The 14,824-nt window shown below is 48.9% G+C and overlaps 1 protein-coding gene across 2 annotated transcripts in view; it reads right to left on the bottom strand.

Annotated features, from left to right (window-relative positions):
- Positions 1 to 9,694: 9,694 nt before the first annotated feature.
- Positions 9,695 to 14,824, bottom strand: part of aacs (acetoacetyl-CoA synthetase) — a 72,427-nt gene continuing 67,297 nt past the window's right edge. For both annotated transcript variants that reach the window (XM_080766410.1, XM_080766411.1), the window contains 3 exons: positions 14,519 to 14,577; positions 11,972 to 12,174; positions 9,695 to 9,959 (listed from right to left, as the gene is read on the bottom strand). In XM_080766410.1, the coding sequence (XP_080622536.1) occupies positions 9,822 to 9,959; positions 11,972 to 12,174; positions 14,519 to 14,577 (400 nt within the window). In that variant the 3' untranslated portion in view covers positions 9,695 to 9,821. The remainder of the gene's footprint in view (positions 9,960 to 11,971; positions 12,175 to 14,518; positions 14,578 to 14,824) is intronic.

Raw genomic sequence — 14,824 nt, 5'->3', positions numbered from 1 at the left:
TCGTCCCCCAAATGTGACCTATATATTTCTCTCGAGAAGAAGAAGGAGGAAAGTGAAAACATCTGAACGATCTTTCAGAAGACAAACGGGGGAGACACTTTTCCCGGGAATGTCAGGTTGGATTCATGTCACCCGACGACGCACCTTGGGAAACAGCGACGTTCGGGAGGAACGCCAGACTACCCGTTGTTCTGCGTGGACAGGAATCAAACGCACCTATAGCCATTAACCCATTTTGGGTGGGAACCCGTTTTGGTGTTAGCATCATGTTATGCTTTAGCTATTGGAAAATACCAGATCTACAAGCTCATAGCGCGCCACCGAGTGACGCGCTATGAGCTTGTAGGTCTGCTATTTTTGAAAAATCGAAGAACGACTGACATAGAAACATAGCTTTTTCAGAAAACTGTCAGGACTTAGAAGACATTTATAGAATCGTTGCCAGGTCAAAATGGGTTAAGAAGCCCCCCCCCCACCCCACACACACACACACACACCCATCCCATCCCATCATTAGCAGTTGACCTCTCCATCTCCAGTCGACTCCCTTCACAGAGCCATACAAACACTCCCCAGGGGGGTACGGGGCGGCGATCGTGTTTCTCATTTTGGAACGGACTAAACGGCAGGGTTCTCTTCATCTCTGCCATTGGAACGTGGCAGCGTGTTTGTGTGTGTGTGCGTGTGCGTGTGTGTGTGTGTGTGTGTGTGCGTGTGTGTGCGTGCGGGCATGCTTCCTTCCGTCTCTCATTAAACGTGTTTCTCCATAACGCTGCTTGTCAGCGAGACTTCCACTCAGAAGGCAATCTTTCTCCTTGATGTGGAGAGCATAGCCACTCGCTGCGGCTGCTCTCTCCGCGAGAACCCAATTTAGATGAAACGAATCTCCGACGGCACGGGGGGGGGGGGGGGGATATTTTTTAGGGAGAACGACAACCTCCTCTCCTCCTCGACGACGACGGTCCGGGAGGCCGTGCGTTTCACCAAGACACGCGACGGGATCGTACAGCGCCCGAAGCTGCAGGAAGTGGCAAAATGTTCACGCCTGTGTCCTGATTAAGCGTTATGCGGCAGGCAGCGACAACGCGTCAACACACACAGCGGCACCTTTCCTTTCTCACTTGCAAACGCGGCGGTTTTTGTCGAGCGACCTTCACCTGCGCGTGGCGCTACACTTTGTCGCGCCGCAGCGTATATTCGCGCCGCGTACTTGTCGACAGTGTTGCAAAAAACACTTATTTTAACCGATAGTTATTTGGATCTTTTGTCTGTCGTGTTGTATAGCGGACGGTATATATGTTAGGCGTCAGCGTGTTGCTCAGTATGCCGAGGGGCCACATTAGCCATTGACCCAGTGGGGCCGTGGCCCAGGTGGCCCAGGTGACCCAGGGGCCCAGGTGACCCAGGGGCCCAGGTGACCAGGGGGCCCAGGTGGCCCAGGGGGCCCAGGTGACCCAGGTGGCCCAGGTGACCGAGGGGCCCAGGTGACCAGGTGGCCCAGGGGCCCAGGTGACCCAGGGGCCCAGGTGGCCCAGGGGCCCAGGTGACCCAGGGGCCCAGGTGACCCAGGTGACCCAGGGGCCCAGGTGACCCAGGTGACCCAGGGGCCCAGGTGACCCAGGGGCCCAGGTGACCCAGGTGACCCAGGGGCCCAGGTGACCCAGGTGCCCAGGTGACCCAGGTGACCCAGGGGCCCAGGTGACCCAGGGGCCCAGGTGACCCAGGGGCCCAGATGACCCAGGTGACCCAGGGGCCCAGGTGACCCAGGGGCCCAGGTGACCCAGGTGACCCAGGGGCCCAGGGGAAACTGGACCACGCTGTATTGGGTTTGAGGCCCTTCATTGGCCTTTGATGGTGATAAATGTATAGGTCAAACAGATGATAAAGAATTTAAAAAACACAGAAAATTCCCCAAAGATTATCCCGGCTCAGGGGTGCTTGGTGGGGGGTAAATCCGTCTCTGAGTATGCCAGGCTCCCAGTTGACCACAAGGAGGCGGTATAGTTTTGAGGACAGTATAATTACACGTGCGATAGGACAGTGGGTCCCATGGTCCCAAACATCTCCATGCCAAGGAAGGACCCCCCAAAATAGCCATAGCCTCTGGCTGCAGCCCTCCTATTCCCAAAAGGCTTACATCCCCCCAAGTGCTGCAAAACCCCACTTTGAAAAACCACTGCGAAAGGATGCAATGTGACAAAGTGTATTCCATAGCCGAACCAGTTGGATGGATTAAAGTCACCTCACTTGCACTCCCTGTTTTTAGAGGTGGCAGGACGGAAACATGACCCAAATACGTACAACCTTTAAGATTGGACTTCAGAGGTTGTTTTAGACTGAGGATTATTTGTTCCGTTCCGCCGTTAAATCCCACGTTGCTAATAGCAGTTATAACTCAGGCGCAGAGTGTGAGCTATGCAGAGGAGAGGACATGCTGCAAAATGGTCCTAACTAAGCCATGTGGGCCTGACGTCGGAATCTAAAGATATCTTCTAAATCATGACCGTTTTTTCTGAAATACCTGTTTCCATATCAGTGGTGCTCAATATTTCATGTCAAGGATCCCAAAGAAATATATGTAATTGGCCGCCGACCCCCATCTGAAAATATGTTATTCCATGCAGGAACCCCCTCAGAAGCAAAGATTTGAGTTCAAAACGTTCGCTCTGAAAGAATATATTTGCGCCACATTTTCAAGACTTTTCCAAAATAGCAGACCTGCAAGCACTCGGTGCCGTGCTATGAGCTGAAAAATATCAGATCTACAAGCTCATAGCGCGGCACCGAGTGCCGCGCTACGAGCTTGTAGATCTAAAGTAGCTAAAGTATAACACAATGCTTAAAACACCAACAGGGGTTCCCGTCCTGAATGGGCTAAGCAGAGGAAATAGACGTTCCACCGGTGGGGCCGCCTTGGGTCTAATCCTCAAGAAAATGGCTTTAGTGACTTGCTGGGCTCTTTCCACCGAGGCATAATATATAGCCGGGGATTATCACAGTAATCTCTCCCCTAAAAAATGATCAGTTTGTCGTGGCAGTGAATGATACTGCCGTGGCAGTGTCACCTCTCCCCCTTTTGTCTGGGTATAGTTCAAAGAAAAAGGAAAAAAAAAAGGTCTAGAGACCATTTTATGTCCTTAAAAAAAACCCGAGTGCTTTACTATAGGAATGCAATCGCTGCTCCAACCGGCTATACAGATGCGAGCGGTGATATGGGTTCACAGCGATATGTGGACAGCATACACAGGCAGACAAACTGACGCACTGCTTTGGTAAGCCCGTTGTACGGCGGTATAGCCGCAAAAAGACACATTTTCGGAGACACATTTCCGCAAAAGAGTATTATTAGGTATTTAAATCAACACCGCAGCTCAAGTTGAAACATCACTTGCAGTGAGTTGGAGAGACTCGAGGTGTTCCAATCTTAAAGCATCCATTAAAACACAAACCACATCTCCCGCGTCTAAACTTTTCAACTTTTTAGATTTATGTTTCTACCCTGTCACCGTATCCCCCCCCCCCCCCCCCCCCCCCTCCCCCTCCCCGCGCTGTTCTGAGGCTCGGCTGCCTGTCGGGACCGAGTGTTCACACTTAAAAGATTATGGTTGAGTTAAAGTGCCAAGTGTATTTCTGAAACTCAAAAATGGCTGAATAACCCCCCACCACACACACACACCCTTCAAACACGCACACACATGCACGCACGCTACACGCTATCCTCTCATCTCTGTCTGTCTGCCAAGTCTTCATCCTCCCTTCACTCTGGCTAAAATGGGATAGATAAATTTAGCTGCCGTCTGGTTTTCTATGAAAGCCAAATATAATTGAATGTGTTACAGAAGAGATTGGTATCCGTGCGTCTGAAGGAAAGCAAGTAAGCAAAGCAGCCGGCAAGTCAACGTCGACCCACTGAAAGGTCAGCCTCGGTTGGTTCCCCAGTAGCTCAAGTATATACGCCTCCTTGGCACTGATGTAAAGTAACTATAAGAATTGAATTGATTTAAGTCAAGTCAAGTAAGTATTTCCATTTCCAATGGGAGTGCAGTGCCCGGTGTCGAGTCCGTCGGATAGCCGGTTGTCCAGAACCAGCACACAAGCCTCTCTCCGCCCATGGGGCTCTGGACCGGGCCCAAATTAGCCAATTGATCACACCTGATGAGCAGGCCTGTTCTGACGTCACAAGACCGACACCTGCATAGACTCCGATATCTCCATATATGGGCATGAAAGGGACATGATAACTTTGTCTGGCATGCACTTCCGTCTTGCATCGTTCCAAGTAGGCCAGTACTGGCCCAATGGGCACCGCTCTTGCATTAACCCATTCTGACCGGGCACCCATTTTGGTGTTAGCATCATGTTATGCTTTACCTATTGAAAAATAGCAGATCTACAAGCTCATAGCGCGCCACCGAGTGGCGCGATACGAGCTTGTAGGTCTGCTATTTTTGAAAAATTCGAAGAACGACTGACATTTTTAGAATCTGATCTCAGGTCAGAATGGGTTCATCAGACCAGTGTGTGTCCAGTGGAAACCTCGTATGAATCTGATCTCAGGTCAGAATGGGTTAAGTATAGAAGTAAAATAAGAATAAGAAAGTATACTTACTGGTATCAGTGAAAAGACTACTCAAGTACTGAGTCTTGAATCCGATTTATTGTTTCAATAATCTGTGTGAGATTAAAATGTGTAAAATATAAAATTACAAGTACTTCAGATATAAATAAACACAATTGGGTGTCGTCTCTTTGAGAGGATTAAATACAGAATGTGCATTTAATAAACATTGAGTAAAAGCAACAAGCGGAATGTAGCCATAGCATTTCTTCACACACACATACTTGCATCAAAACTACTCTTAGTTACAACAAGCACAATTAACTAAGGTTTCAGTTGAAGATATTCGAGGGGCAGGTGTGACCTTGATGAGATCCTTCGTTTCTTCAAGTTTAACCCATTTTTCTGAAATTAATATTTTCACGATTTTTCAAAAAATTTGCAGACCTACAAGCTCGTAGCGCGCCACTCGGTGGCGCGCTATGAGCTTGTAGATCTGCTATTTTTTTTCAATAGCTAAATTATAACATAATGTTTAAAACACCAAAAGGGGTTCCCGCCCAAAATGGGTTAAACTGTTTTGTGGATAAAGGGGACAAAGCATGACCATATGGCTGGGCAATACATTATTATTATTATTTATTTATTTCCTTAAAAAAAAATATTACACAATTTTGAAACCATTAATTCACGAAGTGTCAATTATCTAATGTAATCCACTACACTCCGTATTAGGCATGTAACAATTCACTGAACTCACGATACGATTCGTATCACGATATGAGGTTCACGATACTAAACTTTTTTCACGATATTAAAAATATATATATTTATATATATATATATTTTAAAGAAAATTTTGTTTTTTTTAATTTTATATAATTTATCTTCCCCCCCTGAGAATTTTTTATTTAACTACATTGCAAAATAAGTAGCATTACTTTTGGGCACAGTCACAGACACACACACACAGCTCCCCTCTACAGTGCTCTACTACCGAAAGTGACTGTCATTTCTCTCCAAAAGCACTTGAATATGATGGAATATGACTAAAGCTCACATTTCACATCACACACTAACCCCCTAAAATAAAATAAAATAAAAAAAGGGAGGGGGGTTATCGATTTCAATGAATCGATTCATATCGTCGGGATTAATATCGATATATATCGATATATCGTTACATGCCTACTCCCTATGTCAACCAGGGGAGAGCAACAGACTGACGTCATTGGGCGCCCCGGCTGGCCAGGGGGAGGCAGTATAGAGAACAGGAGGAGGGTACCTACCCTAGGGGACACGGGGAGAACATGTGAGGGTACCTACCCTAGGGGACACGGGGAGAACATGTGAGGGTACCTACCCTAGGGGACACGGGGAGAACATGTGAGGGTACCTACCCTAGGGGACACGGGGAGAACATGTGAGGGTACCTACCCTAGGGGACACGGGGAGAACATGTGAGGGTACCTACCCTATAGGGGACACGGGGAGAACATGTGAGGGTACCTACCCTAGGGGACACGGGAAGAACATGTGAGGGTACCTACCCTAGGGGACATGGGAAGAACATGTGAGGGTACCTACCCTAGGGGACACGGGGAGAACATGTGAGGGTACCTACCCTAGGGGACACGGGGAGAACATGTGAGGGTACCTACCCTATAGGGACACGGGGAGAACATGTGAGGGTACCTACCCTAGGGGACACGGGAAGAACATGTGAGGGTACCTACCCTAGAGGACACGGGGAGAACATGTGAGGGTACCTACCCTAGGGGACACGGGGAGAACATGTGAGGGTACCTACCCTAGGGGACACGGGGAGAACATGTGAGGGTACCTACCCTAGGGGACACGGGGAGAACATGTGAGGGTACCTACCCTAGGGGACACGGGGAGAACATGTGAGGGTACCTACCCTAGGGGACACGGGGAGAACATGTGAGGGTACCTATACCCTAGGGGACACGGGGAGAACATGTGAGGGTACCTACCCTAGGGGACACTGGGAGAACATGTGAGGGTACCTACCCTATAGGGACACGGGGAGAACATGTGAGGGTACCTACCCTATAGGGGACACGGGGAGAACATGTGAGGGTACCTATACCCTAGGGGACACGGGGAGAACATGTGAGGGTACCTACCCCTAGAGGACACGGGGAGAACATGTGAGGGTACCTACCCTATAGGGGACACGGGGAGAACATGTGAGGGTACCTACCCTAGGGGACACGGGGAGAACATGTGAGGGTACCTACCCTAGGGGACATGGGGAGAACATGTGAGGGTACCTACCCTATAGGGGACACGGGGAGAACATGTGAGGGTACCTATACCCTAGGGGACACGGGGAGAACATGTGAGGGTACCTACCCTAGAGGACACGGGGAGAACATGTGAGGGTATCTACCCTAGGGGACACGGGGAGAACATGCAAACGCCACACAGAAAGGCCCTTTCGTCAACCCCACCTCAGGTATGGGCACTGATGACGTGGAGGAGAGAAAAACTTAATATTATATCAATATCATGATATGAGACCAGATAACTAGTAGATATCTAATCTGGTGTTTTGGATAGCGTAAATGCTGTGATAGCAAAAGTGTTTTTTTCATGGTTTAATTATCACGTATTATTATAATTTTACGCATTTAACCACTTTTTTAATTACTTTCATAATTGTAAATAAAAAATAATAAAATACTACTAATTAAAAACTAAATTGATATGGTCACAAAACGACAATATTATCATAATATCGATACACTGAGGTATTTTGGTCCAAATAATATTGTGATATCTGATTTTCTCCAGATACAATACACTAGCCTTCATTTACGTTGGGATACTTCCACTCGGAACCTATTGCGCCCATAATATCCTCCCAGCAAGGAGTTATCCTCTACCGTGTTACTTCTAGACGTTTCTTCCTTTTTTCTTGTCCTATGCTGAGGCTTGCTTTTTTTTTTAAATTATTCTTCTGCTGTGTTTTACCTCGCCTATAATCAGCAGCAGCACTGCCTTAAACTGTCCAATGTATAGTGCTGTTGTTAGTAGAAATAAACACAGAAGCCCCCGGGAGGATTTTTGTATTTTTTTTGGAGGGGAGGGTGGGGTGTTACCCAGATTTGACCTTGCCTGACTAAGGGTCTATAATAAGGGGTTGGCACCATTTTGCCCTTTTTTATTTTGGTTAAATGTGGTCCCTGACTGTAAAGCCGTTTCAAAGTGTAACAGTGATTGAGAGCTATATAGAAATAAACACCTCAACACTACTGTACATGTACGTACAGTTACAGTAACAACTCTTTTGGTCTGGCGGTGCACGAAAACAACCGCTTCAAGAGGTCCCCGATCGAGATGCTTCAGCACCGCCGCGTTATTAGAACAAGCAACGACAACAGGCAACGTTACTGGACGACATTTCACATTGCGAAACACGATGACACCCGACAGCAATGAGGAGGTGAAAGCTGAAGCTAGCAGGTTTCACTGTGTGTGTGTGTGTGTGTGTGTGTGTGTGTGTGTGTGTGTGTGTGTGTGTGTGTGTGTGTGTGTGCGCGCGACGTCTGCGTGTGTGTCTGTGTGTGTGTGTGTGTACACTTTAGTTTTGCCGTCTCAGACCCATTCAGAGAACAGTCTCGCGTAGCCAGACAAATATACACAACAAGAACTACACCTCCCCAGAAGCCGAGGAAGGAAGGCTTGACTCCCGTTTGTCATTTCTGTTACACAGAAATACATTTAAAAAATATGTAAAAAGATATTAGACGTTTGAATTTTCCATTTCCGATAGGCAACAAGCTATATACAGTATAGGCTTTGATTATTTTTATTTGCGGCTGGACAAAATTTTGCGCGACACTAAAGACGAGACGGTGGCGTGGAGGGCAGGGTCGTCACGTCCGCGTTAACCCCCGGGACGCATTTTGAAAGTTGTGAGAGGCAACAGTCTGGCACGCGAGACTAGAGGACAGTTAACTCCACTTCCAACCGGGCGCACCGATTTTGGGGCACGCGTTATTTATACAGTGAAAGTAGCCGATCTACAAGCTCACAACGTGGTGCGATGCCACGCGCTGTGAACTTGTACATCAGCTATTTTCAGCCGGGAGACACACCGTCGTACGACAAAGTACAAGACGGGGCACACGGGTGTTTTTCAAAGCAGCAGAGGAAGAGGGACACGTTTGTCCGTGTACGGACATGTCCATGACCCCTGACATGACCCCTGACATGACCCCTGACATGTCCATGACCCCTGCGTTGCCGGACACACATGCCACGACGCGCTTAGCGAAGCAACAACAACCCACTTCGCTCCAGTGTCGCAAAGGTGACCTCCTTCTTCCCTCCCAGGAGTTTCTCGTCTCACGAGGAGAAAAGCCTGGCGGTAAAAAAATAACTACAGCTGAAAGTGTCGAAATGCACTCGCCCGGCGGAAAGCTGCTCTTTTTTTCTCCCTCGACCAAAATCACGAGACAGTTTTTTTTCACGCCCAGGGAATGTAAACAGATCTCCACGCCGTCGTCGTACCGTCCTCGGGTGGCGCGGTGCTTCCTGTACACGGCGTGGTGCTTCCTGTACTGGCGTGGTGCTTCCTGTACTGGCATGGTGCTTCCTGTACACGGCGCAGTGCTTCCTGTACTGGCGTGGTGCTTCCTGTACACGGCGCAGTGCTTCCTGTACTGGCGTGGTGCTTCCTGTACACGGCGCAGTGCTTCCTGTACTGGCGTGGTGCTTCCTGTACACGGCGCAGTGCTTCCTGTACGCGGCGTGGTGCTTCCTGTACACGGCGCAGTGCTTCCTGTACTGGCGTGGTGCTTCCTGTACGCGGCGTGGTGCTTCCTGTACGCGGCGTGGTGCTTCCTGTACGCGGCACGGTGCTTCCTGTACTTCCACGTAGACACTTTCAGTAGCAATTCTTGGCGCGGCATACATACTTGCAAGCTATAGTGCTCCGGGGAAAACCTCGTTTTCCCAAGGCGTTAATTTACGATGGAAAGTGTCATCATCTCGTATCTGTTAGTACCCCCCCCCCCCCCCTCCCCCCTCTGTACAAACTCAAGGTGCAGTCTCTCTCTCCGGATATCTCTCCCCGTTATAGCAACAAAAGTTTACTAGAATTAAAAACGTGAACGCTTGTCCCGCCCACGCCGGTTCCCTTTCACAGTGTCCTCCTTGTTTTCCAGTGTTGTTGTTGTGATTCCGCAGCGTTCCCAGGTCCATCGTACAGTACGGTACAGTACAGTACGGGCTAGTAGTTCTGCAGCTCTGGAATGTTCTTGTAGAGGTCCAGCGAGTCGGGGTTGGAGAACGCTCCCCTCTGCGTCACCTCGCGGCCCGCGATGATCTGCTTCACCGCCACCTCCACCTTCTTGCCACTGATGGTGTACTGCAGAGGAGACAAAGACAGACAGGAGCAACGTCAACTATTTGGGGTGCCGGGGAAATCTTTCAGAATAAAAGGCGCCGCTACGGTGCCGAGCAGATGAGGGAGATTTTACTCTGAAAACCCCCCCCGCCTTTCATTTCGCCCCTCAAAACCGGGAGGTGGAATCTTTCCTTTACAACATCGCCGTCGTAAAACTCTCTCTCTTGGACGGTGACGACTCATGACAATAAACACACTTTTTTGGGCCGAACAGATAATTAGAAAGAAGAAAATGAGGGCAGGGTACAACACTTTTTTGTTGTTTTTCTTCTTTCTAATTATTTAGCATTATTGTGATCATTCGTCACCGTCCGAGTTGGCTTTGTCCGAGGCTTACAGGTTCTTTAAATAATAAATACTTTCTGAAACTTTCTATGGGAAAAATGTATTGGAAATTCTCTTCCAGGCCGCTCGTCGTCATGAAAGGGGGCAGGACTGCAACGCTCTAGACGTCACTAATTCATCCAAGTCCTGACCGTTGCTAGCTGGGTCCTGTTTTCCCTTCCACTGTGAGTGAACTCACAGGGATGTCCCTGGTCTCCAGCAGCAGTGAGATGGAGACAGAGTGAACTCACAGGGATGTCCCTGGTCTCCAGCAGCAGTGAGATAGAACAGAGTGAACTCACAGGGATGTCCCTGGTCTCCAGCAGCAGTGAGATGGAGACAGAGTGAACTCACAGGGATGTCCCTGGTCTCCAGCAGCAGTGAGATAGAGACAGAGTGAACTCACAGGGATGTCCCTTGTCTCCAGCAGCAGTGAGATAGAACAGAGTGAACTCACAGGGATGTCCCTGGTCTCCAGCAGCAGTGAGATGGAGACAGAGTGAACTCACAGGGATGTCCCTGGTCTCCAGCAGCAGTGAGATGGAGACAGAGTGAACTCACAGGGATGTCCCTGGTCTCCAGCAGCAGTGAGATGGAGACAGAGTGAACTCACAGGGATGTCCCTGGTCTCCAGCAGCAGTGAGATGGAGACAGAGTGAACTCACAGGGATGTCCCTGGTCTCCAGCAGCAGTGAGATGGAGACAGAGTGAACTCACAGGGATGTCCCTGGTCTCCAGCAGCAGTGAGATGGAGACAGAGTGAACTCACAGGGATGTCCCTGGTCTCCAGCAGCAGTGAGATGGAGACAGAGTGAACTCACAGGGATGTCCCTGATCTCCAGCAGCAGTGAGATGGAGACAGAGTGAACTCACAGGGATGTCCCTGGTCTCCAGCAGCAGTGAGATGGAGACAGAGTGAACTCACAGGGATGTCCCTGGTCTCCAGCAGCAGTGAGATGGAGACAGAGTGAACTCACAGGGATGTCCCTGGTCTCCAGCAGCAGTGAGATAGAACAGAGTGAACTCACAGGGATGTCCCTGGTCTCCAGCAGCAGTGAGTTGGAGACAGAGTGAACTCACAGGGATGTCCCTGGTCTCCAGCAGCAGTGAGATGGAGACAGAGTGAACTCACAGGGATGTCCCTGGTCTCCAGCAGCAGTGAGATGGAGACAGAGTGAACTCACAGGGATGTCCCTGGTCTCCAGCAGCAGTGAGATGGAGACAGAGTGAACTCACAGGGATGTCCCTGGTCTCCAGCAGCAGTGAGATAGAACAGAGTGAACTCACAGGGATGTCCCTGGTCTCCAGCAGCAGTGAGATGGAGACAGAGTGAACTCACAGGGATGTCCCTGGTCTCCAGCAGCAGTGAGATAGAGACAGAGTGAACTCACAGGGATGTCTCTGGTCTCCAGCAGCAGTGAGATAGAGACAGAGTGAACACACAGGGATGTCCCTGGTCTCCAGCAGCAGTGAGATGGAGACAGAGTGAACTCACAGGGATGTCTCTGGTCTCCAGCAGCAGTGAGATGGAGACAGAGTGAACTCACAGGGATGTCTCTGGTCTCCAGCAGCAGTGAGATAGAACAGAGTGAACTCACAGGGATGTCTCTGGTCTCCAGCAGCAGTGAGATAGAACAGAGTGAACTCACAGGGATGTCTCTGGTCTCCAGCAGCAGGGCGGGGACGTGGCGTGCCGACAGGGCCTTCCTGATGGCCCCTCGGATCCGCTGCAGCAGCTCCGCATGGAACGCCTGGCCCGGCGCCATCTTGAGGAACAGAATGACGCGCTCCTCGCCGTCAGCGTTGTACTGAGGGACGCACAGGCTGTCCGACACCGCATCGAACGCCTCCACTGCACAGGGGGCGGGGCGGGGGGAGAGAGACAAAGAGAGACAGAGAGAGGAAGAGAGAGAGGGGGAGAAAGACATTTTTAAACACCTGTATTTTCTAATAAATCATGACTTTTTAAACCGATAAAAAAAAACACCTTCTGAATCCTGATCAAAGTTTTCTGAAAAAAAACTTCAAATATTACAAAAATGTTATGTTCAAGTTTATTTAGTGTCCCCGAAGGGCAACTTGGGTTGCAGCATAGACAGTACATTAAACTATGAGACAGTACAAATAAACAAACAGTTCACGTAGCAGATACCAGAGTACAAAGGTGCACATAACCATTAAAGTGCTATGCGATAGGTCATAAAAAGTGTGTGTGTGTGCATAGACATTAGGCACGAGACCAATACAGTAAAAAGTAAAAAGTGCTTATCATAAGGTTATCTCCTAGATCTACCCACAGCAGCATTTAGTGTGCAAATAGAGACCGGGACAAAGGCATGTTTGTGCCTGTTTCTTTTGGTGGCACAATGAAGGGCTCGCAAGCGAAGGCCGGATGGGAGAAGGATGTACTCTCCGTGTAGTGGGTGAGCAGATCGGATACACAGGGCTTTGTTAAGCACCTGTTGCTACAGTATATACCGTACATGGCAACAAGAACGGGTTCCCGTCCTGAATGGGTAATTCCACCAGAGGATAAGGTCCCCGAAGTTACAGCAACTCATTTTCGAGGGGAGTCCTCGGACTATAGAGCACCGCAGTCCCGCCCCCCTTTCAGAAAAGCGAGTGGCCCAGGAAATGAAACCCCAATGCATTCTCCCATCGGCACTTCTAATATAATTTATTTAAAGACGGTTACGCCGCGGACAAAGCCAACTCGGATCGTGACAGATCATGACAATGAACACAATGTTTTGGGCCGATCAAATCATTAGAAAGAAGAAAAGAAAGTCAGGAGACAACACTATTTGTTTTGTTTTTCGTCTTATAAATTATTTGATCGGCCCAAAACATTGTGTTCATTGTCATGATTTGTCACGATCCGAGTTGGCTTTGTCCGCGGCGTAACCGTCTTTAAATAAATTATATTAGAAGTGCCGATGGAAGAATGCATTGGGGTTTCATTTCCTGGGCCACTCGCTTTTCTGAAAGGGGGGCGGGACTGCGGCGCTCTATATACCAAATAACACATCAGTTGGGGGTCAGCGGTGGACTATATACCAAATAACACATCAGTTGGGGGTCAGCGGTGGACTATATACCAAATAACACATCAGTTGGGGGTCGGCGGTGGACTATATACCAAATAACACATCAGTTGGGGGTCAGCGGTGGACTATATACCAAATAACACATCAGTTGGGGGTCGGCGGTGGACTATACACCAAATAACACATCAGTTGGGGGTCAGCGGTGGACTATATACCAAATAACACATCAGTTGGGGGTCGGCGGTGGACTATACACCAAATAACACATCAGTTGGGGGTCAGCGGTGGACTATATACCAAATAACACATCAGTTGGGGGTCGGCGGGTGGATCAGGGGTGGAGTGGCCGGATGGTAACCCTAACCGCGAGGTTGCCAGTTCGAACCCGGGCTCCCCCAGAGTTGGTGTCGGAAGTGTCCTTGAGCAAGACTCTGAACCACCCAACTGCTCCTGATGTGCTGCTGGTTGGTGCCTTGTATCGTTTCCGCCGCCATCGGTGTGTGAATGTGTGTGTGAATGGGTGAACGTAATGCACTATCTATGTAAAGCGCCTTGGATAAAGGCGCTACGTATATAAATGCACCATTTACCATTCATCAGTTCAAGCCTACAGTAACAACTCATTTACATTGAAGCGCCACAGAAATGTAACTAAAAAACCTCAACATTATTCATGAGTCAAAATCAAACCCAAAGTCCACTCTGGTTCTGCGGGCCTTTAACACTAGACATAACACTTTTCCTGCTTGTGTAAATATTAACCCATTTTTGCGCGGGAACCCCTTTTGGTGTTAGCATCATGTTATGCTTTAGCTATTGAAAAATAGCAGATCTACAAGCTCATAGCGCGCCACCGAGTGGCGCGCTACGCTTGTAGGTCTGCTATTTTTGAAAAATCGAAGAACGACTGACATTTTTTTAGAATCTGATCTCAGGTCAGAATGGGTTCATCAGACCAGTGTGTGTCCTAGTGGAAACCTCGTATGAATCTGATCTCAGGTCAGAATGGGTTAATGCCTATTCTGAATGACTCAAGAATGTTGTTTGTAAAAGCTGTATACTGTACTCGAGTACATATACTCTATATACTGTACTCTATACCGTACTCGAGTACAGTGCTGTTTCATCGGGACTTCAATTAAGGCTTACCGATGTTGTAGATTTCCGAGCTGCCGAAACGGACGCCATTAGGGTTCAACGTGCCGTCGCTATAAAGAAAACACACACACACACACACGGCACACACACACACACACACACACGCACACGCACACGCACACACACACACACACACACACACACACACACACACACACACAAACAGTATATACATTATTATTTTGACACAGATCTTCTCTCATGGGGGTCCCCGACACAGACGCCAGTCCGACCGGCCAAATAGAGCGCCGAAGTCTGACGTCAATATCGGTAGAGGGCGCTATAAATCCCCAGGTT

Source organism: Protomyctophum bolini, assembly GCF_963924005.1.
Source record: "Protomyctophum bolini genome assembly, chromosome: 6".
Classification (NCBI taxonomy): domain Eukaryota; kingdom Metazoa; phylum Chordata; class Actinopteri; order Myctophiformes; family Myctophidae; genus Protomyctophum; species Protomyctophum bolini.
The sequence above is the reverse complement of the archived record's forward strand: the minus strand, read 5'-3'. Positions and strand labels throughout refer to the sequence as shown.